The 26,007-nt window shown below is 40.2% G+C and overlaps 1 protein-coding gene across 7 annotated transcripts in view; it reads left to right on the forward strand.

Annotated features, from left to right (window-relative positions):
- Positions 1–26,007, forward strand: part of ERC1 (ELKS/RAB6-interacting/CAST family member 1) — a 252,432-nt gene that overhangs the window by 154,841 nt on the left and 71,584 nt on the right. For all 7 annotated transcript variants that reach the window (XM_066319384.1, XM_066319386.1, XM_066319385.1 and 4 more), the window contains one exon: positions 4,409–4,569. In XM_066319384.1, coding sequence (XP_066175481.1) covers positions 4,409–4,569 — 161 coding nt within the window. The remainder of the gene's footprint in view (positions 1–4,408; positions 4,570–26,007) is intronic.

Here is a 26,007-nt window from a genome sequence, read left to right on the forward strand (position 1 = left end):
TAAAAACTCAAGAGCTGTAGATAAATAGGAGACTGTCATCTGAGAGTGACACTTTGAGAAATGTTAATTATTTCATCGGTCCTTCTGATGTTCTTTCTACTGACTTTTAAGTGCAAGACTTTTTGCTTTGTTTACCTACTTAATTTTGGGCAAAAGTACAGATTCTTACTACATTTTGTCTTGCAGTGCTAATTTCTTGTTTATATGAAACAGATCTATGTTTAGAAAATAAATAATTTTAAATATATTTTTTAACCTGCTGAGGTGGTTTTGAAAAGATCTCTAGTGATTGATGTATACACAGATCATGGGAAATTACTTGGTTGGTTGGTATTTTTACCTGTACCCTCTGAAAGTTCAGCATTTTCTATTCTGCCTGGAACTTTTGAGGCACAATAATTAATATAAACAGCTATCCCCACAGCCTGATGTATCTGTATATTGAAAGAACTAGAATTTCTTTCCTTCAATCAGAAGCACGAAACCAGCTCTGATTCCAGGTGTGTAATTATACACTAAACTGTGTTTCCTACGTTTGACCTAAAGCCCTGTATCTCCAGCTTAGGAGTAGGGATCTTAGAGTCTTTGGGCTCTGATTTCAAGAGGCAAACAATAACAACCGCATCAGTTGATGGAAACATTCTTCCTGGCCTGAAATACCAACTGTGTCCCAGGAATTGTTAGTGGTGCAATAGTTTTCATGTAACAAGTGAGGGAACTGGAGCTGGCCTGTCCTGATCACCAGAAATCATTCCAAGAGGTTGCACAGAGGTTGGCAGGGTTTCCAGCCTCAGTATCATTTCATATAAACAGATGGATATATCTATATGCAGATGGATGTATATATGTTGTATATACAGTCCCTTTCTCTATTTTACTGGCTTTTTACTGGCTTTTGGGAACTTGACCAAGCTCTTTGTAAGTCCCTGGCTTCCCATTACCCAATGGCCAGAAAGGTTTACTGGAACCACTGCATGTTTGAAGATAACACAAGATCTCTGTCTATGCAAAAGCCTGGGTTTGATTTGCAGTTGCAGGAGCCTGAAATAACAGTCTGTAGGAGCAGGGAGGTTAGGATGGTAGACAAGCTCCTGAAAAGTGCTTCAGGTTTTTCTGTTATTAAATCATTTCTGCACAGGCTGCCATTGACATGATAGATCAACTTGTGTTGTATTGCTCTTTCTCTGCACCTTGCTTTCATGTTTCCTAAGGCAGGAGATGTAATACTATGCGAAGTATTTGTCCTATCTTGACATTTCCCTGTTCTGCTGCTCTGAATCCCATCCTGATCTAATTGACATTCTTTGCCTTCTTCCACACAGTTTGTTCAGTCTCTCAGGAAATCTCTCCTCTAATGGAAACTTATTTCAGCTTGATGTTCTTCCTTAAAGATAAGCTTTCACCAGGTCAGGTCACTTAAGGCCTAAAAAAAATGAACAAATAAGTTTCCATTTAAGTTCTGTGCTCAGGATACATGAAGACCTTTCTGGCCTGTCTGCAGAGAACTGAGTCATGGCTGTGTCCTAGACAGTCAAAGATACACTTTGCTTTGTATACTGGCATTTGAGCAAAGAGAAAAGAGCAGCAAGAATTCACTCTTTGCATCTTCTGAAATGGGTGGAGACTTTCTAGCTACAACTGACAGGGCACAAGCTTACCCACAGCTAAATTGAAAATGTCAACAGCATGTCTCTGAAAAAATGACTCAGTGTGCCAAGAGCTCTGGTTTGGGCAAATTTTTTTTTCTTTATTATTTAATTGGCTGCTCTCAGGGGACAAAGTACAAGGTTAGATGGGGAGATTTTTGTATAGGCTAAATTAGATGTGCATTGCAAGTATTTTGCTTCCAGTGAATATTCCCCCATCATTTCTCACAGCACTGCTTACTGGGACAGGTCTGCTCTAAGGTCCAGAAGCTGCCAAATAAAATGTTTTGTTTGGTAGAAGTTTAACTGAGATAGACCTGTGGACTATCTACTACCTGATGAATCTGAAGAGGGAAGTCTTCACTGTGAATACAACCATCACTATTTTGGTGAACTTTGTCGTTAGTAAATCTCGTGACAAATGGCCCTTGCTGGAGAGCCTGGAAGGTAATGACAATTCTGTAAACCAAGTTGTTGGCACAGTTTAAAAGCTACTCACATTCCAGCCATTCCTAATACATGACTAGATCAATTTTGTGTTGGCCTGCAAAAACACAAACTCCAAGTTTAGAATTAAAGGAGTTATCAAACAGTGATGAGAAAGAGATTCAGTACCTGCAGTAAGCAGCACTAGGAGATGCTCCTGCAAAGTCAGCCCTTGCCACCTCTCCTGAGGAGCCTTGGCCCAGGTACCAGCTCCAGTTTCCTCCTGCCTTCCAAACAGCTCAGCCTTGTCACACTGCAGATCTACAGCAGGCAAAGCAGTCCTTCAGCATTAGCATCACAGACCTGATGGCTGGCAGTGGGAGGAGGCCTGTCAGAAATGTTTCAAGGATTTGAAACATGATTATGAAGAAGATGTTGCTTCAGAGATTGTTTTCTCTTGGCAACTGACAGATTGACACAGGCCCCTTTGATTGTTGCAGTTGGCTGGGGGCTTGTTGGTTCGAGGTGGATTTCTGTTCAAGCCCAGGGGTTTAGAGTTAGTGTGCCTCTTTCCAGTGTAAAGGAAAATGTCCATGTAGGTATTTCTCATCCACCCACAAGAAGCAGAAACTGATATGCCAGCAGCTGATGCATTACCCCACCATTTTTCTAAGAATCAGTTTCCATCCCAGTAGTATGTTTGCTGTTCATTATTTCTGCAGTTCTTCTTTGCATTCTTTCCTGAATTATTTTCTCTATTTCATTTTATGGAGTTTTTTTCTAGTTTTAAAGATTGGCAGATTTTCTGACCTTGTTTTGCACACTAAACTCTAGTGAAACAGGCAAAATTTGCCAGTTTGGACTGCTTGTCACTGGGGTTCTCCTTTGGTCTGTTGATTACTAGATGAATTCTTAGCTGTACATTTTGAATAGTTTATGGTAATTGCATATTTTAGTTTTTTAATTTAGTTTGCTAAGCATAAGAATACCACCTTTTGGCAGCTGCATTTAAATGGAATCAGAAAGGCTTTCTGCAGTGAACACTGCACCATGTCTACACTAGGTTTTAATAAATCTGTTAATTCTCAATTGCAATGTTTCTTGCTCTGTCACTGAGGATGAAAACCAGGCTTATTATCCATGTCTGTCCTGAGTTGTTACCTCTGCTTTTAGGAGAACAGGATTTATTAAAGCATGTTACATACTTCCCTCCTACAGCACCTGTATAGCAAAGGACATACTCAACTCTCCTTGTAAAAACATGTAAGCAGAAATTGAGCTTGTTGTGAATTCAGTCATTCCCTTCCAGGATGGATCACAAGTTATGTGTTATGGAGGGATATAAAGGCAATGTAGTGCTGTATTTGCATACTAAATTTATATAAATACTTGATTTTGTGCTGCAGTAACATCTGATCTTCTCCTGTTGAAAGCACTTTATGAAATTGTTTATGAACATTTGGTTGTGATGGAAAGAGAAAACCTACAAGGAAGAAGTCAGTGAAAGTAATGTGTGGCATTGAGTTTTATTATAAAATTATTAAAGCACATCCATAGTTCGTTGAATGCTATATGTAGCTAGACTTCAGCATGTGTTGTGATTTTGCATGTTAATTAGTGATAAAGCTTACCTGAGACAGAACCTGTTCTGAGTGCAAAATAAAATGACTCTTCATTTGTGTAAATATATGGCAGAATTTATAATCGTGTTGATTCTGAATCTTTGCAGTTTGCTGAAGATAAGAGCATTGTTGTACTGTGCTTCTCTGCCATCAGCAGCTCTTTGAATGTCTTGTATTGCTAAATCCCAACAGGTGCCTAAAAGCATTGTTCAGATTGTATTTTGAGGGAAGCCGCCTCACATCTTCATGGGAACCCATTCCTCTCCCTGCTTCAGAAATGTTCCCTCTGTTTCTAAAATGCGCATGTAGTTTCTCTTTAGGCATCACTTACAGTGAAAGGTTTTTTTATCCTTTTGATATATTATCAATGTGTTTCATGTAATAGCTTGCATTTTTGTGGGCCAGTGTTAACATACAGAGGCTATCCTCTTTTCCCTGTGGTACAGTCTCTAAAACAGAAATACAGAAGAGTTGAAGGTTTGTATTGTGATGGTTGTGCTGCAGTGACCAAACTGAGCTAACTCCCAAGCTGTAAATGCTGCTTTGGCCAAGGGTAGAGATCCTGTCCACAGCTCTGGGTGCTGCCTCCAGCAGTGCTGAGGAGCATCTGTGCCCTGTAACCTTTGTGCTCCAGTTTGGTTTACATTTACTAAGTTCCAGCTGGTCACATTGCATAATTGTTCTTTCCTCCTGCATTCTCCAAAAATGTCGTAGGTAGAAGAGCTGATGATGGCTATGGAGAAGGTGAAACAGGAGCTGGAGTCAATGAAAGCAAAACTGTCCTCTACACAGCAGTCTCTGGCTGAGAAGGAAACCCATTTGACCAACCTACGAGCTGAAAGAAGGAAACACTTGGAGGAGGTCCTGGAAATGAAGTAAGTGTCTTCTTTTGTTATCTGTAGGTGTGTTTTACTGATGTCTCTGCATTCCTTTCTGATCCTTGTTGTTCTGAAGGCAGCCCCTGCATGGATGTGTCTCTGCAGAGAGCAGCTATCTGAAATCAGTGGAGCCTTCAGAGATGACTTCTGACCAGGGGTTACAGACATCACTTTCACATTTCTCAAAACATTTCTTCCTTTTGATTGTTTACAGTAGATTTCTCTTATTTGCACAATAGCATCTTCAAAGCAGCTCTTGGGACTCAGTTGTTCTCTGTCTAATGAACGTGGCATCTTGCTTTGTGCAGCCTGTAACTACTTCAAGGTAAGGTGCAAGGCAGTGTAGCAAGTGACAACAAAAAGAGGGAAAATATAAACAGAATGTCAGGTGTTGGTAATGTTAAAATCAGACTGCAGATGTCTGTTCAAATATTTTTCAAACTTCTGCAGATGATACATTAGCACCAGAGCAGTTTGAAGTTCTCTAGCAGTCAAACTTTTCTAATCATCCTTACACAAGGAACCCTGGATAAAACCAAGCTTTGAGGAGGTGGGGAGAAGAGAGGAATTAGACTTCTTGGGCTTAAATACTTCCTAATTTCTGACCGTGCATTACAGATAAATAGTTATCCCTAGTTTAGGGAGACACGAATCCATTTAGTGCAGTGATGGATAGTGCTGCCAGCAGTTCATTAGAAACACTTTCAGTTGTTTAGCCAGCCCTGAAGAGAAGGAACATTTTTGTTGGCAGGACTAGCAGTGGTTCCTCCACTGTGGTTTTGTGAGCAATTATTTATTTATTTAACTATTCTACACTGGTCTCTTTCCTTTCCCTTTTTTTTTTTTTTTTTTTTTAATGAAAGGATAGAAAAACAGCTGTTACAAAATGGAAAGAGGTGGCTTAGATCTTGAAACTTTAACTTAGAAGTGCTGTATAAAGTGGGCCAAGCCTCCCCAGCTTCATATTCAGCTACAACAGTTTGAGCTGGACCTGGCATGAGGATGTTGGAAGGCTGCAGTGCTTAAAAGCCACACTTTTTATTTTTAATAAAAAAATTTATTGAGCTATAAATTTGACTGCCTTGAGAGTTGCTGTATGGGGGATGGGAGGAATAGCTCCTTAGGTGATGTGGGAATCCAAAGCAACTGGAGATGTATCCCATATCCAATCACTTGACTGTACTTTCTTCTGCCAAACTGCTCTGCCAAACCTTCTCATTAAAATCCACACGCAGTGTACTCTATATCCTGAAATGTATTTGGAATTGTGGAGATCCTTTCATATAACTACTCACTTGTAAATGATGACCTCTCTTAGCTGTGTAAGTTATTGTTGGAAGGTTTTTGTACTGAAATGTGGTATCAGAAACTGCAGGAACTGGTAGATCCATTGTAGCTCAGAAGGAAGAAGAATACTGGATAGAATGGTAATGCTGTCAGCACATGGAGAGAAAGATGGAAAAAGCATTACGTTTGTATAGTTAACTAGCTGAGCGTGTTTGAGTCATAGCTGGTCTGTCTTAAAGTTCTCTAAAGCTGCCAAAGGCATCCAAACTTCAAAAACTCACCCTCACCATGAGGCTCTGTTGCAAGCAAGTCTCTACTGAGGACTCCCAGTCAATTAAATATTTTATATACAGAAATTCCAGTATATTCTTTGTTGCCCTGCTTTCCCAGCCTATGTCTTTTATGAGAAGCACTCATTTGTTTTCTAGTTTTGCAAAAAGTTTTTCATGTTGTTAAACTATTTACTACTATTTCAACTGAAAAATCACAGTAGTTGAATGAGTGGTCAGTGTTGTGAAGCAATTAGCTGCTTTTGGTGTTCTTAGTGAGAAAAAAGCTGTTGTACAATTAGTGTTCAAAGGGATGGTGAAGCAATGTTGTTTCCTAAGTTCTAGAGCATGCTTCAGTGGGAAAATTTTGAGCTGCTCAAAACCAGCACTGATTAAATTTGAGATTTGATAGAAGTTTAGATTTACTAACCTAGGCCCTACAGTCATCTAATGGGACTGGAGAGCAGGCAAAAAAAATAGTCAAGGAAATGCTGCTTTAGGAGATTCTAGATGTGGAGTGAAAGAAAGTGTTAAAGCAACAAGGGGACTCCAGAAAGTTACCTCTGGGTTTTAATAGGAAGTTGTTAGATATGATGCTAGTGAAAATACATGTTTAAAATACTGTTTCTTAGAGTAGAACTTGTGTTTACTGCTGACTCTGTAACCCTAAGAAGATCATTTCACACTCCTTAGGGAGTGGTGTGGCACTAGAATAGCTCAAGAGTAAATTATTCCAAGCAAGAAATTTCACTCCTTGAAGAAATACTCTGGATTTTGAAGCCCTCTTCCTTTAAGCTTAATATTTTCATTTTCTTTAAAAAAACTTCATTGCGAATAATTATGAGAGAGGCAGATAATGGTCTCTATTTATATCACCAAACTTGATCTACTGTAGAGAAATACTAGTGAACTGCTAGGATTTTTGTTTTGTTATGTTTTCTTTAAGAAGTTCTAATGTTTCCATCATTCACAGCAAATCGTTTAAATTAGGCAGAATAAAGTGCTGTCTACAGAGAAATCTCTGTTCTTTGTCCCATAAAAACCTGCTTAGGCTGAGCTGAGTTATAAACTGTTGAAAATCACCAGTTTTACTTTCCTTTTTTTTTTCCCCTGGTGTTGTCAGCAGATTTTGGCAGTGTGTGAAAATAACCAAGCACAAACAGTCTAATCTGAGGCTCTCATGCAATTGCCAAATCTGGAGCCCTGCACTTCCAGGGAGGGGAACAGACTCTGTGTCTGCAGGGTTTTTTACTAGCCAGGCCTTTTGCTGTGCTCAGAAGGACCGGAGGGGTCTTCCCAGTCATTCAGGATTGAAAAGTCTCAGTTGGAGCATTTCTCAAGCTGTTCTTTCAGACCTGGAAAACTCTGCAATAGACCTTTCCTGAATGATGCCTTCTCTGCTAATTGCAATTGCTGCTAGCCCTATAATTCAAGGTATGCAGACTTCCAGAGTGTAGTTGGCACGTCAGAGTTGAATCTTTCATCCTGCTGGCTCACAACAGAAGGATTACTACTTGTCTGAGAATCATTTACTATCCTCTTGTTCCTTGGAAAATAATCAAGGGTGTTGCAGATGAATTAATTGTTATCACAGAAAATAATTTATGTTTCAAAATCAAGCTGTCAGAAAACATCTTTTGATTCCTTGTCTGACTGTACATGAGTAGTCTTTTGAGTATTTATCACAGCAGTTTCTAATGACATGAGTTCATCCCACATGGTGTTTCTTTGATACAGAGGGATCAGAAATGAACTTCATGAGGCTATTTATTGTGTGCCTTCCTTTCTTCATCTCAGAGCCTGCTGAGAGCTGCAGGAGAGCTGCTCATAAAAGTAAGATGCCAGCCCAGGCAGGGCTATGTAGGAGCACTGTTCACCCATAACTGTTACACTTTTCCTGCTTGATATGACTTTAACATGCTTGATAGATGTAGAAGTCCACATCTTCATTTTCTGGCTCTCAGATAAAGGCGTGCACATGAAGACAAAGGCGTGCACAAACGCGTGCACGTGAACATTCACAACTGAAAATTAAGTCAGTAGAAGCTGACTTCAGAAAAGTTAATCTTCCCAGCAATAAAGCAGCATTGTCTGGAGGTATGAGTATGAGGCTGAAGCTGAAAGTAATCCAAAAGAAACTGATTAATTGACACAGTTTATTTGCCAGAAAAGTCAAATCAGTTGATCCAAAATGAGGTGTGAAGTAATTTCAAGCCCTGCAAACAGTTTAACCAAGCATAAATACTTCAGGTTGTGTACACCCGTGGTGAACAGAGCTAAAAAAAAAGGGAAGTATCAATGTCCATCCAACAATAACTTGTGGGCTCATCCACACCTGTATTCTTGGAAATTAAGGAACTTTATTGTCTTTAAGGAAGTTATGGTTTATGTACATGGATATGCAGATGAACACCTGTCTCTGTGGTTTGAAGTCCCTTTGTGTTTGTTGTGAGTGCCACAAAGCAGCAGCACATGACAGCAAGGTGTGTCTTTGCAGGCCCAGCACGGGCTCTTCATGCTGTGGGGCTGGGCTGACAGGGGCTGGGGTCCCTTGGTGTGTGTGTCACACTGTGCTGTGGTAGAGCACTGGTACCCAAACCTCTCCTGTGGCTCTTTTAGTGCACTCAGACAAGCTGCAGTCCCACAGGGGGCACTCTGTGTCTATAGGATTCACTGCCTGGGGCCAAGCTGAACAAGTGCATCCCTGTCAGTCCCTTTTTCCTTCTCTTACCTTTGGAATTTTCTTTGTAAATGTTTTTTTCAGGGCACATGGTGAAAATTAACCTGCTAGTGTCCTGTTACCATTGTTTTGTCCTTTTCAGTTTTGTTTTGTCCTTTTCAAGGATAAAATATTTAATCACAAATGTTTATTTTAATTCTATATTGTTGCCCCATTAAATTATAACTACTTCATTTGAAATAGTATGAAATATGAAAATTAATCCATTTCTAATCAGCCTGCCATGCTGTTTGCAGTGCAGCTCACACTAGCTGATGTGAACAGTGGAAACAAGCAAAAAGAGTTTAACCCATTTTTGGGCAGCAGTACTAAACTGATCAATCAAAGGTTTCACCTCAGTGAATCTGGAAGTGTAGAGATAAAACTACAAAGCAGAAACATGAACCTTTAGCAAAGCCTATACAGACAAAATGTTCCATGTGAGTGCACGCAGAATTAGATTGTTGTGGTATTTAACATAGTTAAACTCTGTTTCTTTAAGTATTGGGAAGTTATATTTACCTTTTCTAACTGGTCTGTTGTTACTCTTCACCTGCCTTGAAGCTTTTTTCTCTGTAGCTTTCCAGGTACTAAAACCTTGGCACAATGTCACTTTCCTGTTCTGCTTGTGATAAAACCTCTGTATCTCATTTTATCTTGAATTCTCTGGTCCCCAAGAACAATCCTGAAGACAGAAAGTACTGTGCTATCTTAATGAGCCATGACAGGCCTGGAAGCAAAACCAACTGCTGAAAACTACACCAGGTGGTGTTAAAGCGTTTTGCTCCACTCAGTAATTTCTGAGACTATTGATGTTGTAGGAGGAGTTGAAGAAAAGAGGTCCAGTCATGAACTTCTGGAGAATTTGGCTACACTATGCTCTTGTTGCCGTGCCTTTCCAGGGGAGATTATTTTTCTGAATATGTTTTTCCAGGGATCGGGTTTAGTGTAAGTGATCCCTTCAGTTTTCTAGATGGTGAAAGAAAATTCAACCTCTTTCAAATGAGAATGTGAAAAAATTAGCACATAGCCTCAGTGTTAAAAATGTAGAGGTTTTGTCATCCTTCCGGTTTCTGTTAAGAGATTGCAACATTCTAACAGAAATTGCTCTGAAAGATCTCATCTATAGAGATCTTAGCATATATATATATATATATATACACAGAGTACTAAAATATAGCATTTTTTTAGGCTTACAAAATCCTGACCCTAGAGAATGAATGCCCTCCTCGTCTTTTCCCAGTTTTGCTAGTCATTATTGCAAACTGTCTTAAGGAACAGGTGCAGCACAAGCAAATTTCATGTTCTTTACTGCCCAGAGGGAATTACTTTGGTAAAAGTTTGGTTTAACGATAACCTGTATGCAGATCATGTTATCTAAAAGAAAAAGAATTTTTTTTTTCTAGATAACTGAGTGTTAAATTGGTAGAGGAATAAGGAGAGTGATGGTTTTATGTTGACTAATGTATGGAACAGATTCCTTGTGAGATAGCTCTAAGGGCACCAATATACTGCTTTCTGCTGACTAATTCTGTATGCCTTAATTTTGTATGATTTAATACACTCAGAAGTTCTGTCAGAAGTAAAAGTTTGTCCATTCAAGGGAATCTGTGTAATTTTCCCTTGGAAGTGTGAATCCTCCACATCAGTTCTGGTACAACATTTGACCAAAGTCCATTTCCAAGTTTTCTGCATGCAAAGACGTTGTTTGTGTGTGATTCTATACATGAGAGGCATAAATATGACTGTGATTTTTGTTTTAAAATCTGCAGGAGTGTTTTGGCTCGGGGTTGATAGCAAAAGTAGATTTCCTATGCTGGCTGTTTGAGCTGCATCAGTGATTCCTGTCGCCATCCCTAATCCAGCTGTAAGATTCTGGGCCTTCCAGGGGTGTGACTGAGCTAAACCAAATCAGGCACTTTTTACTTGCTGTTAAAGTCAAAAGAACCATGAGTTCCTTAGGGTGCTTTTTCCTCTTTTATAAATGTGAACTGTAAATAGTCATGCATATAAATCAACTCTGTGAGCACTACATATTTCATTAAATACAGTCAAGTTGTGGGTTAATAGAAGTTCCAAGTGAAAATATTATGGTATCTCATTGCATATATTGTAGATTTAATGTAGTGTGAACAATAGTAGCTTTGAGCAATTGTAAATCCCATCCGGACATCGTCAACAGAGTTAAAATACAGGGAGGGAGCTCTCAGAGGGTGGATGTGCTCACATGGTCACTGTGCATGTGCAAGTCACTGTTTTATTGGGTTTAAAATAACACTGGAGCTTTGCAGGGTGGAGGTAAGGCAGGGTCTAACTCCAGTCTGTTTTCTGCAGTAGAACAGAAATTCCTTTTTTTAAAAAAAAGTGAGGTCAATTTGCTTTAATTACAGAAATAACCTCTGAAGCAAGTAATTGCTTCCCTGCAATCCTGGAGGACAAGTGGGAGTTGAGTAAGAAAAGTTGGAGAACTGAGTCAAGTTGTTGGCAGTACACACAGTCTTTGTCTTTATGCTGTATGGGAATATCCATGATGTCTTTTTTGTTTTCTTCCCTTCCCAAACAATACTTTTGATTTGATTTTGATTTTAGGCAAAATAAGGAGCATCATCTGCAGGTCTGTGGAATTTCTGAGAAAGCACCACAGCAATAGGATTCAGGAAATGTTAGTTTGGGTTTGTCTGGTGATACCTTGTGTGCAGTGAAAGTGATTCCATGTAACTGGTGTCAAAAACATGAAAATTGACCCGAACTGTTCATTCAGAAATCCTAAAAGATGATACTAAGCACTGTGAAAGTGTTTTTCTTTGAGCTGTGATGCTGTCACTGCTATTAAGTCAGTTCTCCCCAGTTCAGTAGTTTTATAATAGTTTTCTGCAGATTGCAGGATAAAGAGAACTAGGAGCTCCTGTGCTAGGGACTAGTGCGTATAGGAACATAGGGAATTCTGAAAAAAACATTTGACACAATGTTATATTTGGTGTTGCCTAAACCCCTTTTTCAGGCCTGCCTCAAGCACTAAATAGATATGGCTGTAGCTTTCTCTAGACCTAGTGCTCTTTCTCAGTCTGCTGGCATTCTACAGCTTTAAAATTCATGTTGAGTTGAAAACTACAGGATCACAGTAGTTTATTCCCACTATGTAATCTAGGAATCAAGCTTTACATATGAGGTTAAACTGAATGATATAGTTTGTATTTGCTATAGAATCAACTAGTTTGATCATTTAGTTTAAATTTATGAGTAAAGATTTTAGTCCACTGAGACTCTTGTGAAAAGATGACAACTGCAAGTTGCTTTGAGTAGCAAGGGATTTCATCAGAAAAGGATTGCAGTAAATGGTCAAAGATATATGTAAATGTTTAGAAAATACTGAACTGTTGAATAGCTGAGAAATTAATTTGTTGAGACTAAATCATGACAAATCAGCCAGGTGTCCCCATATGCCAGGTCATAGTAAACAGTAGTTTACTGTTGAAATGGAAACGTCTGTTTCATGATGTCCTTTGAGGTCTCTCTCAAGACTGCTGCTTCTCAGATTGTCCGTGATGAAGTGGCTGACAAGTCAAAGCCAAAGGTGTGTATTGCCAAAGTGCCGTGGTGGGAGTGCAGGTGATGTGGGGAACAAGGTGGGAATTCAAACTGGTCTCAATAAAGTGAAGAGGGGTTCTAGGAAGGTTTTCACATCAGTGTATCACAAATAGCTTAAATACAGCTGAAGGTGCTTTGGGGGTACTTCAGGTGAAGTTGAGGATAGAGACTGTTACCTTGCAGGTTTTGTGATTCTTCAGCACAAGTCATGTCTGTAAGAATGAAAAATGTGTCCTGTGAAAATGTATCATGTGCCTGGGCTTATTCCTCATATGATGTGGGCTCAGTTCTGTCTGTTAGTACTGTCTTTGGCTTGCAGATTCAATTTCTAAAGAGAAACTTTGCTTTTTTAGGTAATTTATGTTGAGTATTCTCCATGCAAAGGAAACTTCTTTTTTTGTTGGAGGGAATAAAAATAATTCAATTTATTGGTTCAAGGTAGCTGCAAAACTTTTGCTGCCTTTCAAGCCCTCATCAGGCAGGAAACCTGAAAGGGGTTAGGACTCACTAGGTTATAAAGAATGCCTGGGATATCTTCTTATATTTGGAAAAACCCTTTATCTCATCTAGCCACATTGTCATCAAAAATATTAATAATGCAATGATAAATAATAGTATTTTTCAGTTTCCTTCTTTTCACTGAAGGATTTTACATTTCAAAGTCATCTTTTTAAATAAAAGCAGAGCAATGCCATTGCTGTTCCTCAAAGGACTAAACTGAAAAGCAAAACATGAAATAACTTGTTCACCCATGGCCACAGAACTTCTGTGATGTCAGGAATTAAAATCTGAAGATACTGTGTTTGTGGATATTTTTAATGTTGTAACAGTTTGAGACACAAATGTTTCATGGGAAATGTGCATGTAAGTTCTTCATGTATTTCCCTCTTCTAGCATGTTCTCAAACAGATCCTTTCTACATCCTCATTTTTTGTTTTATATGTCTGTACCTAAGATTGAGTATTCATTTCTTGCCACTTAGTGCTGTAATTGGAGAGAAGCAATCTGTTCTGTTTTGCTGAGCTGATCTTTGGATTTATCTTGCTTACTAGAGTCTCATTGTTAGTGAGGGCGCTGGTTTTGAGTTTGAAAAACTAGATTAATTTAGCCAGGAGATGTTAATTTGGAAGAAAAACAAATACATTTTTGCCTTGCTTTTAAAAATCTGAAGTTGGCTTTGGACTGCAGTTTCATAGGTTTTGTGACAAATGAGGCAAGAAATAAATTGGCAAACCCCACCATGTCCAAAGTACAGTGGGACAGTGTGCTCTCTAATTCTCAGCCCCAAAGATCCCAGCAAAGGCCACAAATTAAACAGAGTCAAAATGAATCAACTCTCCAATCAAGATAGAATTATTAAGGCTTTCATTTACTGCAAGGAAGCAGTTGTGAATGAGGCACTGGAGCAAGTTCTTTTGTGCAGGAAGGGAAAATCAACAGCAAGGTGTGGAACAGAAAAATTAAATCCTGCAGGTGAGGCTGTCTTTGGAGCCAAAAGAAACCAGCGCTTCTGTAGAAATGCAAGTGAGCTGTCAGAGAATGGACAAGGTGTTTGATGCTGAGCTGCAGAGGGGGTCAGGGTGGCCCTTGGCTCAAACAGAAGCAGCCTGTGGACTGCAGAGCAGTGATTTGGGGTCAATACAGCCCCTTGGAATGGTGTCCCTGCAGGAAAGGAACCCACCTGTGGAGCTCCTGCCTCCTTTGCCACACAGAGCACAGGAGTAGCACTCCCTAGGGGGAGAATTGTGTCTTGGGGATCTCTGCACACACCACAGCTGCCAACACCCCTCCTTATACATTCTGTGCCCTTGTTTTAGGGAGACAGGGTGCTCCACCTTACTTTATGGCATGCCTGGATACATCCTCATTGTCTGGATTTATACAGATACTGAATTTTCTGTTCTGTTTGATGGGCAAATATGAGCTCAGTGCAACTTAAATACAACCAAATGTAAGAACCTCATTTTCAGTTGCCTGTTCCTGAAACAGAACTCATAGGCATTTAATAAAAATAGCTTTAGAAGGGACAGAAATTGCTTTGGGCAGCTTTATGATTTTCATCTCAGTGCTACAAATAGCATAAAAGCTTTATTCTCATACATGGGAGATGCAGTGTCTTTTAATACATCTCTATTCTACTCCCATTTTCTTTTTACTAGCTCTCACAGTAGCAATGTGGTATTAATATGGAAGGAGTGTAGTAAGTTGTGTCTAATACTTTTTAGAGCGCACCTGATTCCAGCCGTGGTTACACGTTTTCATGGTGCAGACACTCCCATGGCTGCTATCACTTGTGTTTTGTTTGACTGGCCTAGTGTATGGATCATTTTTATTTTATAAATAAGTATAGTTAATTTTCTGTAGACTCTGATAAGCTCCAGAAGTTTCTTAGCAGATTAATGATTTAATGTAAATGTAATGTATTTTCAAGGTAGGAATACTTTTTAAGAGCTGTCAAGTTGTAGTGTGTTGCATGGAATAAAGCCCTCAGCTCTTCAGAGTTGCTTTACCCCCTGTTCCCACTGCCAAGGCAGTTTGGAAGCCATTGGACATAAATCAGTAGACCATCATCATGAAATGCCTGCTGGGTGAAGATGGAAAATTTAACTCCTCATGACCAATAGTCCCAGATTTTCAGTTAAACTTTCATTCCCATTCTGTACACTGATACGGCTGGTTTGAAACTTGCATAATAAAGGACAAAATCTACCTTTCAGGTGCTCTATTCCCAGTGAAAATCCTCCAAGTCTTAGAAAAACCCTTCTAAAAATATTAACTGTAGGAATGCACAAAAAGAAAAAGCTCTCATTCCTCTTTGGAATTCATGCACTGCCCATTTTTCTAGTTTATGTCTGAACTGTGTGTTTGGATTTGAGGTGAAAGTTAGGATAGGCTGGTGGAAGTATTTCATTACCTGACTTCCAGCACTTCAGCTGAGGCTGGTGACACTCTGCTGGGACTTGGAAATGCACACCTACAGCTTTAATGAACAAAAGGAATTTGCCGATCAGAATGGCTTCCAATAACTTGTCTCCACATTCCAGGAACAGATTTTTTTTTGTTTTAGTTGTGCAGCCTTCTGTAATTTCAGTTTGTGCTGTGGCCCTTAGTTCTCATTATGGTACTTGACAAGATACAGCACTTCCCAGCTGGGAATTCATAACTTTTAAAGTTGTCAGTTATAAAAGTAAATGCAAAATCTTGTAGAGATTTAGCTTAAAATCTGCATGTATGGCTTAAAATTGAAAAAAAATGCTAAAGGAAGGACAAACTTTTTGTGTGAAAAATGCAAGAGCGGGATGGTTTTTTAAGAGTTTAATCAAGCATATTTGTTAAAGTGATAAAACATATATATATATATATATATTTTTTTTTTTTTAAAGCTTTGCTTTTCATAGTGTGCCTGTCAAGCTCTCCTGGTTTCAGGAAACTGGTTTCAGTTGGGCCCTGGGGTAAACAGGAGTCTTTGTTTACATGATACAGGGCAAGAGGCTAATCGACTCTTTCATTTCTCTTCTTCTATTTCATATTTTATGTGCATGGAGGAAAGGTAAAACAGAGAGAAGCTGCAATCACACCACTTCTGAGGTTAAATAGCCTGATTGGGAGAAGGACAATTAAGCTGCATTTATGCTCCTAATAATTCATGCCATGTGCTGATCTGGATTCAGAGCCACCACTTTGGGATTTTTTCCAGGCCTAGACTTTGGATTTGAAGAAATGTTATCGTTTGGTTACTGTGCTTTGACTTTTACCTGTGGGTCTTTTGTACATAAGGTGCTACAGAATGGCAAGACTGAAAGTGGTTGTTCTAAATAGTATTCATAACTTCTTCTAGGTGTGTAATTTTACCTTAGCCAAGACCCTTTTTAAGTTTCCAAGCTCTAAAATGAATATACAACTACTTTTTCTTGCCTTTTTTTTTTTTTTTTCATAACCCAGCGAGGGTTTTCTTGAAGCCTCTAAGTGTATAAAACCATTTGAGATGCTAGGGCACTGTAATACTGGGTTTGTTTTTTTTTGGTTTTTTTGGGGGGTTTTTTTTGGTTTGTTTTTTTTTTTTTTTTTTTGCTTGTGACTTCTGTAGCAGGCCAAGGAATACAAAATCATGTGAAGAATCTAAAAAAAAACTTCGTTCTTTCTGAATATTGTACTTAGCCATGTTCTCTGCAGTTGTTTAGGTCTTATTGAAACATATGAGTATGAAAATAAACAGAAGAGTTCCTCTTGATGTTAGGATATAGTAAAATCCTCTTTAAGAAGCCTTTTAAACTTTCCATGCAGTTTCTGGTTCTGCCCTGCTGTGTGAATGAAGCTGTGCTCTGCAGGCCAAGACTGAAAATACAATTTTGGGAACATGAGGAGCTGTGGTCTGACTGCAGGGCAGGCTGAGCTGCAGACCCATCTGCTCCTGCTCCCCTCTCCCAGGTCCTCCTTTGTGCTGTGTCTGCAGCTCACACAACTCCACTGCACTAATTTAGGACACTAACACAGCAATAAAATATCCACATTTTTCTGAAGTTAGTTTTCTGCTGGCTGAGTGCACTGAAATGGCAATCCATAAGTCTCAGACAACACAAGGCAAGGTTTGAAACTTGTGTCTCGTGTTGTGGGAAGGAGATGACTGACAGCAAGCTGCAAGAGTGGCCTGAACTGCAGTTTCAGTTGCAAAACCAAAAGCCAGCCCTTACCCTCTGGTCTTCATTCATAGCTTGGGTAATGTGTGCTGAGATCTATGTGTGTAATAAATTTGCCCTGTTTTATAACCCATCCCTTTCCAGCTTTCCCTCCTGATAGAAGGTTTGTCTTGCCCCTGAGCTGAGAGCATCCTGCCCTTGGCCAGCTGCATCCCTTATCAGCAGAGTGTCCGAGATGCAGGCTGCTGTTTCCTGGTAAGGGTTGAGCTGCAGCTGCCCCATCCCACCCTCATCCTGCATCTGTCACTCATTCCTCCTCCTGAGCTGGGTGGGTTGATTAGACTGATTAAAGTAAGTGTCTGGATTGAGAGGGTTAAAGAGCATCCATCTGTTCTGGATTTACTGCTGCTTCAGTGGAGGCAGGAGGGCCAGGAATTAGTGAGTGGCTTAGTCCAGTTCTCGCTGCTGGCAGCTGACAGGAGCACTGATGAGGTGATAATGAACTAAAAAGTCTGCCCTGTTGGCTGGGTGGGAAAGGGACCCAGACAGTGGGCAAGTCTCACCCCGGTCCTTGCCAAGATTTTCACGTTTTAATAGAATCCATCTAAAGCAAAATTAACAAGAATACGTTCCTGGACAGGTTTCAGTGTGGTAACTTCTCACCGGCGCATGTGAAGGAAATGCACATGGTGACACTGGCAGCAGGGAGCTCTGGGGGGTCAGGCACAGTGCTAGTGGCACCCACAAGGGTGTTTATCAAATGCACAATAACTTATTTTAAAATACCATCTGAGGTTGTGCAGAACACACCCCGTCCATTTTAGTTCTGACCTTTGGTGGCGCTTATTAATGTTTTTGACTGTAACAATTGATCCTTGCAATATTCCAGTCAGGATTTGAGATACATCCTGAAGGCATTGCTTTGTGTTTTCCCTTCATTGCTTTAAATGCTGCAGAGCATTTGTTTTTCTTACTTTTGCTTTAAACCTTTGTCTTTCATTAGAACATATTCCAGGTTGTCTGTAACCTCACAATGTTTTACTTTTGACAGGAGCCCAGCTAATGCCAAGCGTGAGTGTTCATTATACGTCTGTGCTAACACTGGATATACTGCCATGTCAAGGTGTAAGCGCAGCACTTCAGGCTGGTTGGGTTCTGAGGAATACAGTGTAGGCACTCACCAGGCTTCTTACATTGACATATGGTGTTCTTCTCAACTTACTTGTTGCTGACAGACTTAATAAAGGTTCAAGATTTTACAGGCCTTTAATTTGTAAAGAGTCTGCAGAGAACACGAGCATGAAATATCTTAGCGAGAGTTTGTCTTTTTGTAGACAACAATGCTGAGTTTGGCAGGCTGGGTTAGAAGCTGTTTATTCTGTAGCTGAAGTGTTTGGGAGGCAGTTTCATTCATAGAGGGAAAAGCTCTCTGACCTTTGTGCAGAACGTTGAGGGGGAAGATCGTGACCTCAGAGTCTCCAGTGGCTGTTGATTGAAACCTTGTGTTTCAAGAAATACATGTTTAAAAACACTTCCTTATAAGGTTTGGGCTGCATAGCCTGAGTTTTTTTTATAGCATTTTAACTATTTTGGTAAAAGGTGTTTCTTCCCTTACCCCCCTTCTGATCCTACCAGAAAGGGCTAACTCAGCACAATCGTTAGTGTGACCCTTAGACTGAATGCAATTTTGTCATTATAAATATAACTTAAATTGATACAGCTTTTTCTCAGCCCATAGGCCCAAGCTGTCTCTGCAGAAGTGTGTCTATATGACTGTAACAATGTCTGCATTCATGGGCTTGCCCATGTCAATTGCCGGGATATATTTTGTAGATATAAACCAATCCAAAAAGGGAAAAAATAGTAAGCTCAGCCTTGAGAAAAGACAACAAGTATAATGGGTGGAATTGGATGTGAGGGATATTGGGAACCATGTCAAAAACCTTACAAAACTTAATTTGCGTGTTTAATTGTTAGCAGTCAGAAAGACTGGAGTAAATGTTTTCATACAATTTCTTTGATGTCTCCATATGCCCTTCTGTTCAGAGGTAGAAATTCAGGAATTTCAGAATTTCTTATTTCATCTGCCTTGTTCACATAGACTTTTGTCAGTATTTGAGAACACGGGAATGCAAACAGTCCTGCTTATTCAGTCCAAGTACCCAAGCACTTTCAGGTGAGATTGGCAAACTGGTGTGCTTTGTTGGCTGTTCCAGTGCCCATCAGCTGGTGTGGTCAGGGTTCCAAAACAACCTCCTTTGCTACTGAAGAAATTGCTCTTTACCTGGTGCCTCATCTGTATCATAAGTGTTGTGATTCACAAGAGGAGGGAATTATTTTTAACCTGATACATATGGAAGAGGTACCAAGGAGTTGGCACCATGGACTGTTATTTATGACTAGCAAAAAGCAGTCTCTTTTATGTGCATTATGGTTGTAGTTTGTAGCTTTCAAAATAAAACTGATGTATGGTTTTTTTCTCATTTTTTTACTTTGAGGAGAAAGGGTATTTGTTCAAAATCAAAATTTTAGGATAAAATCAGATGTTGTTTTTATGTGCCCACTGATCTCAAAAAGAAGTCTGTGCTATGAGTCCCTTCCTCAATCAAAGCCAGCAGTGACGTTGAGCAGAGCTGCTAAGAATCCTGAAGCCATTCTATCTTAAAATGATCCTTTTCTTCTAATAGAAAGGGTGGAAGGTTACCAAATGGCATTCTTGAATCTGTCACAGAAAAGGACTTTTTTTTCCTTTTGATCAGATTGGCATTGTCAGAATTTCTCTTAAAATATCTTGGAGCAACAGATTCAAACATTCTTGTCTGAAGAGATAAAAATTCAGTCATCTGTTCTGTAATTATATAGCAAGGACATACTGCTGCTGATTTATTTTGTATCACATTCACTTGTTGGTGGTATGTTCGTGTCTATTCATGTCGAAAATAGAAACCATTTTGATAGAGAGAACACAAAAGAAATTTTTGCCACAGCAAAACGACTGTTGTGTTCATTTCAGAATGATATTGATGTTGTCCTGATCACATCTTTATGAGTCTTGCCTTCTCCTTCTTCTTGCTTTATCTGTGGAGAAGCAGTCTTTGGAAACTGGAGCCACTACACAAAAAATCAAAAGTCAGCTCCAAATTTCTTCTATGCAAGACTTGATTGTAAAGGCAATCAGTTTTATCTTCTATCTAATGTCTCTTGGGTTTCAGTGTTTTGTGGATTTGTAGCCTCCAGGTAAGGGCGTCTGATTTGGGGGGTAATTAGGATAGCTGTAAAATACAACAAAAATCAAGTAGAAAAGCAGCTCTGTGTTGATTAGAAGTATCTCTCAGCACTCTGGATGCCGACTTACATTGATGAATTTCATCAAACTTTCACAGCCTATTCAGGTTTAGTTTCCCATATTTTTACTGTCAAGGAAAACAGAATGCACTGTTTTGAAACTTGAGTTGAGGTTAGAAAATTCCAAGTGATTTTCTACCCAGAAATCATTTTTCCTTCAGTCCTTTCTCCAGCCCTCCTTCTCTTTTTTGTTGACTATACTCATAAGTCAGGGTGTGTCAGAGTTGCTGATCCTGCATGGTCACCATTCCAATCTGCTTCAGTTTCTTACCAATGTTTAATGATCTTCCAGGACTGGAAGATCATACTCAGAAACCCAGGTGGCTGCTTTCCACAGGAAGTTTGGGAATAGAGTGAGAGCACATTTCCTGCCATTCTGTAGAGCTAAAGGGAAGCACTTCAGCCTAGGCAGGCTTTCCTTGTGAATAAGGTTGTACAGAACCTTTGGCTTCTTCCAGGGCTTTGTTGCCATTGCTGCCATTGTGATTAAGTGTCTTGGTATTGCTGTATTGGTATTATTGTATTGTATTGTATTGTACTATTCTATTGGTATTATTGTGATGGCATAGAGCCAAAATCACTGTTGCTTTTGGCTGAGTAGGAAAAAAGACAGCATGAAAATGGTTTTGGCAGGAAAAAAAAAAAGGAGTACTTGTTAAAACTGAAGAGTTAATTGTTGTATCCTTGTATCATACTAGAGTTGAAACTAATTTTTTAACACCACAGTCTTCAGCATAGTTCATGGCAGAGGTGCTGGGTGAGGCAGCATTTAAGAAATAACATTTCCTTCCTGAATACATAGAAGAGGTAAAAAGTGAGCTGAGTGCACTTCCCTGCGGTGGTTCACTGCTTTTTGGGAATTTCATTTTGAAGAGCAGGTGCCCCTGATCTTCCCTACTGGTTCAGCTGCATCTTCCTTTATCCAGTACAGTGCTCCTTCTGTGTAGGGTGCATGGTGACAGCTCTTCCATTTCTTCACATTCCATCATGCCCATGACTGCAATCAGGCTCTTTTTATAAGAGCTGAACTCTTCCAGCCTGAAGAGTTAAGGAAGTTTACTTCTGAGCCACAGTTCATACCTAGAACTTTACCAACAGCTTTAAAAGCCACCTCTAGCTTGGGAATGTATGGGCTCACTTGAGTGAGACTTCTCCCTCTCATGTTACAAGTGTATTTCTAAGCTGGTCTTGGAACATAAAAATACATCTGTGGTGGGTGAAGTTCAGCTAAAACTCCCATCAAACTCCCACCCAGCCACTCACTCACCCTCCTCAACACAACAGGAGAAGATAGGATGAGAAGGCTCATGCATCATGGGAAAGACAGGGAGAGGCTGATTACTGTCATGGGCAAAACAAACTTGGAGAAAATGAATGTACTGCCGATTAGAGGTTTGGGTAGTGGGAAACCAAGTTGAACAACAAAACACCTTTCAGTGCCATTTCCTATGCTCCCCTTCTGTCCAGCACTGCAGACTCCTTTGCTCTCAGTGCAAAGGGTGGGTATGGTCGAGTCACAGTTTCTCTCAGAATTTGCGGATAGTTTGGTTTGGAAGGGATCTTCAAGGTCATCTAATTCCAACCCTCCCTGCCATGAGCAAGGACACCTCCCCCCAGAACAGATTGCTCCAAGCCACATCCCGCCTGGCACTGAACAGTTCCAGGGCCTGGGCATCCCCAAGTTCTCTGAGAAACCCGTTCCAGTGGCTCACCAAATCCTGACTTTTCCCCCAAACCTAGCAGGGCAAGCAAAGTAGCTTCTCAGTATTTCATCCATTGTCTCTGAGAGTTTTCTCCAGTCACAGAGCTCTTTCCTGTCACCAGTGTGGGCTCTCCCCATGGGGCTGCAGTCCAGGAATGAATCAGCTCTCCTGTGGGCTCTTAAGAAGGCAGCAGTGGCCGTCTGCTCCACTGTGGGTTGTCCATGGGTCTCAGCAGATCTGTGCTTTGCACCTGGAGCACCTGCTTCCCCTCCTCTTTCTCTCATCTTGGTCTTCCCAGTGCTGTTTCTCACTTTTTCCCCCATGCCCTTTACTTTGCCTATGTGACAGGTTTTGCCCTGTCTAAACCACATTTTCCCAGAGATGGCAGCAGCTGGGCTGAGCAGTGTCTGCAGTGGAGCCATCAGGAACCAGCTGTGTCCAGCACAGGGCAGCCCTGGGCTCCTCTCCCAGAGGCTCCTGCAATCCCTGTGCTGCCAACGCCTTGTCATGGACACCCAATAGAGCATCAAATGATATTTAAAATTTTCATTACAGGGAAATTACGAGAGTGTAACAATGCTTACTAATGCACTACCGTGCCACTTGCTGAGTGACAAAGAATATTTTCTTCATGGGAAGAAGGAATTTCTTTTCCATGTTGAGTTTTAACTCTTGCACAGATGCAGACAAGGCTGCTGGTACAGGAGGTCAGAGCTACACAGAAAGGCTCTACCCTTCTGCTAAGTGTCAAACATGCCTAAACCATGGGAGGACACTTGTTTATGCAGCAGGTCCTGAGGCTTTGTGGCCTCAGAGAAGTCTGCACTGTAGAGATAATGTCTGCAGGATCAAATGTGCCTTGAACAGATTCCTGGACAACAGGTCCATAAGTGGATATTGGAATGAACTTAGATAGGGTTGTGCTGTGTAATGTCCTTAAAACTGTGATTCTCAATGCTGGCAAAATAGGAGTGACTGGGACAATAGGCTGTGTTACAGCTTCTAACAGAACTGGAGAAATGCAAGCAAGAAAAAAGCATGGCAGTGAGGACTGAAAGGCTGACATGACAAAATGTATTCTGTAGAGCATAGAGTACTGAAATTAAGGAGACAGCACTGAGCCCAAATGAATTTGGAATCATTCAAGGAAGATGCTGAGAAAATCACTGACTTTTGCCTAAAAAGTCAAGGAGCAGAATTCTGTTTGTCCCATAGGTGGGTGTGGTATAACACTAAGAATCTACAGCTATTCTTGTCATATGGCTTTAATCCTGTTTCTCTTACGAATGAATGCCTCTTTCTGCAATGTCTCTGTATATTATCAAGTGTCGGAGTGGATCAGATCTAAGTGGTTAGCTGGGGCTGAGGTCGCTTCAATTACCCTGATTGCTGCTGAAAACAGCAAGATTTGATTGGAGGAAGCAGATTTGGAGTTCTTTCAGAAGTGCCTACAAACAGCTTTTAAGAAGTTTGATCACAGGGATTCTTTGCAACCTAAAAATTAAGTTTGCTTTAGGTTTCCCTCTGATGGAAATATCTATCTGATTACCTTTTGCTACAATTGCAATCACGTTTTTATTCCTCCTTATTGTAACTTTATCTTGCTTTACCTCAGATTTTTCCATTAATTTCAGGAAATAAGAGCCTGACACGGTAATGCCTGTGAGTGAAGCCTGGTCCTTGGCATCCTGATGTTTGAACTTTATGGATTAGAATTGTTGACTCACAGCAATCAGGTTCACTCTTGTTGTGTCTGACAAGGAACAGAGGGAGCTAAGCCAAAACCAGAGCCCCCAGAGTAAGGGCATTAGACCTGTCTTTTCCAAAGTGAATGGTTTCCCTTCTAAACAGTCTCTGGAAAGAAGCTTAGTAATTCCTTTGGGAGGCAAGTTATAAAACTTGAGATGCAGATATTTAAATCCTATGAGCCAGCCAGCAGTAGTGGAATTGGCTGTCAGAACTTGTAAAAATCTCAAGCAATCTCTTTTATTGTCTCATGGCTGCAGCAGTGAGGCATCTCAGTTTGTGCAGGGTGAGCTTTCCCCACCATATCCTGTTTGCTACTGTTCACGTCAGTACAAATGGCAATGCAAGTTCTATCCAGAGATAGATTCACATCTTTAGGGTGTGAAAGGTTATCACAGGGATCCTTTCATCTGCTGAAATGGGAGAACATGACAATATATATCCATCATACAGAGGGGCTGCAGAAATGACTGGAGCCCAATCTTCCATCTATTTGATTTTAGTAATTAAGTGGTGCTGCCTGCAGTATTTCAGATTTTTGTGTACGATATTTTGAGCTGTGTAATTTCTACTGAAAGTTGTTGAACATCTGGAGGAATTTCCATTTGCATGCCAGTTAAGAGTTCTAGAGTGTTTGGGGGGGTTATTAGCTCTTCAGTAGAAAGGAATCCAGATTATTCAAGGAAATTCACATGAAAAGTTCTGTTTCCCATGTGAAGTATGATGCTGCCACAACTTGCAGCATAATATGACTCTAACTGGAAATGTCCTTCCTAACTACAAGTTCAGACTTGGGGAGAGTAGTTCTGAATCCCTGTCTTGTACATCAAGCCTCAGGAAATCTTTTTCCATTCTAACTCTGAAACTCTAACCAAACCAGTCTGGTTCTGGTAGAATTCTGCTGTCTTATTCAGCAGACCAGTGTCATTTGTGGAAATCTGGTAGTTCCTGGTTGAAGAGGAAACTGTAGTGCGCTTGAAGGGGGTTATATGGTATGTTGTCTTTGTTTGCCAGGGAATGAACTTGGTGACCCTGCTAAAATAGGATTAGGCAGAAAAATCAGCATGGGTGGCAGCCATTTAGATAAAAAGACATTAATTCAGTAATTTATGTTGTCCACCTTTTTATGCCCTAAGCTGTGACTGAAAGGATATCCGTAAAGAGCCACATGAAGTTTGTTACTTGTCTCTTTTGAAATACACAAAACCCCTGAATACTGTGGCTTCTTGGCAGATAGTATAAGGTCTTGATCTAATGGTGTGTCTGCATTATAGAAAAGTGTTTGATTCTGAAGCACTGCTGTGTTAAATCTGGACCACTCAGGTCCTTTGCCAGTTCAGGAGTCAGCTGTAGGCTCAATTTCAGATGTACTGGTATTGTCATGCAATGTGCAACCCTGGTAAGCCTGGTTGATTTGGGAACTTGATATAAAAGGGGACAGAACAATAATTTTTAGCACTGTGGTTGCCCCTTGGTTCAAAAAGGAATGTCTGAATGCAGCTTGGCTGGAGGAAAAATAAATTCTAGCACAGAAATCAAGAAGTTAGACGATTGTTCTTCAATGTGTGCTAGAAACTATCTAATAAAAATCTGTATAATTGGATGCAGTTTTTCCATCAAGTTGCATAATCTCCTCTCCTGTTGAAAAATGCTCTTTGGCGCTTACAAAGTCCAGTGTACTGACTGATCATAACTTGACTGCTCTTCAGGTCTTCCATCTTTACAGTTATATTAGCTCCAAATTTTGGCAGTGCTTGGTTTTGGTCAGCACAACAGTCCAGGCTCAGCTGTGTGGTATTTGAGAGGCCATTCCTGATCCTTCTGGAACAGGAACAGCTGGATCCTTCTGGGTGAAACAGCTTCTGTTATGCACTTGTGGTCACTATGGTTTGAAACAAAATTGGGAAGTTGAAGGTTTAATCCTTAAGAATCAATCAATAAACCAATGATTAATCTAGAAAATAACCCTGAAGAACAGAGTATTTCCTGTGGCAATTCCTTATATCTGATGTATTTGTTTTTGGAGTGGAGAGGATTAACTTTTAAACACCATCTTTGGTTGGATGTGCGAAGGAGACTTTGCAGAGTCCACCTGTTTTTCTTCCTTTTTTAATGCAAAACTGTCTCCTACACTTCTTTAA

This window comes from Sylvia atricapilla, chromosome 5 (assembly GCF_009819655.1).
Source record: "Sylvia atricapilla isolate bSylAtr1 chromosome 5, bSylAtr1.pri, whole genome shotgun sequence".
Taxonomy (NCBI): Eukaryota; Metazoa; Chordata; class Aves; order Passeriformes; family Sylviidae; genus Sylvia; species Sylvia atricapilla.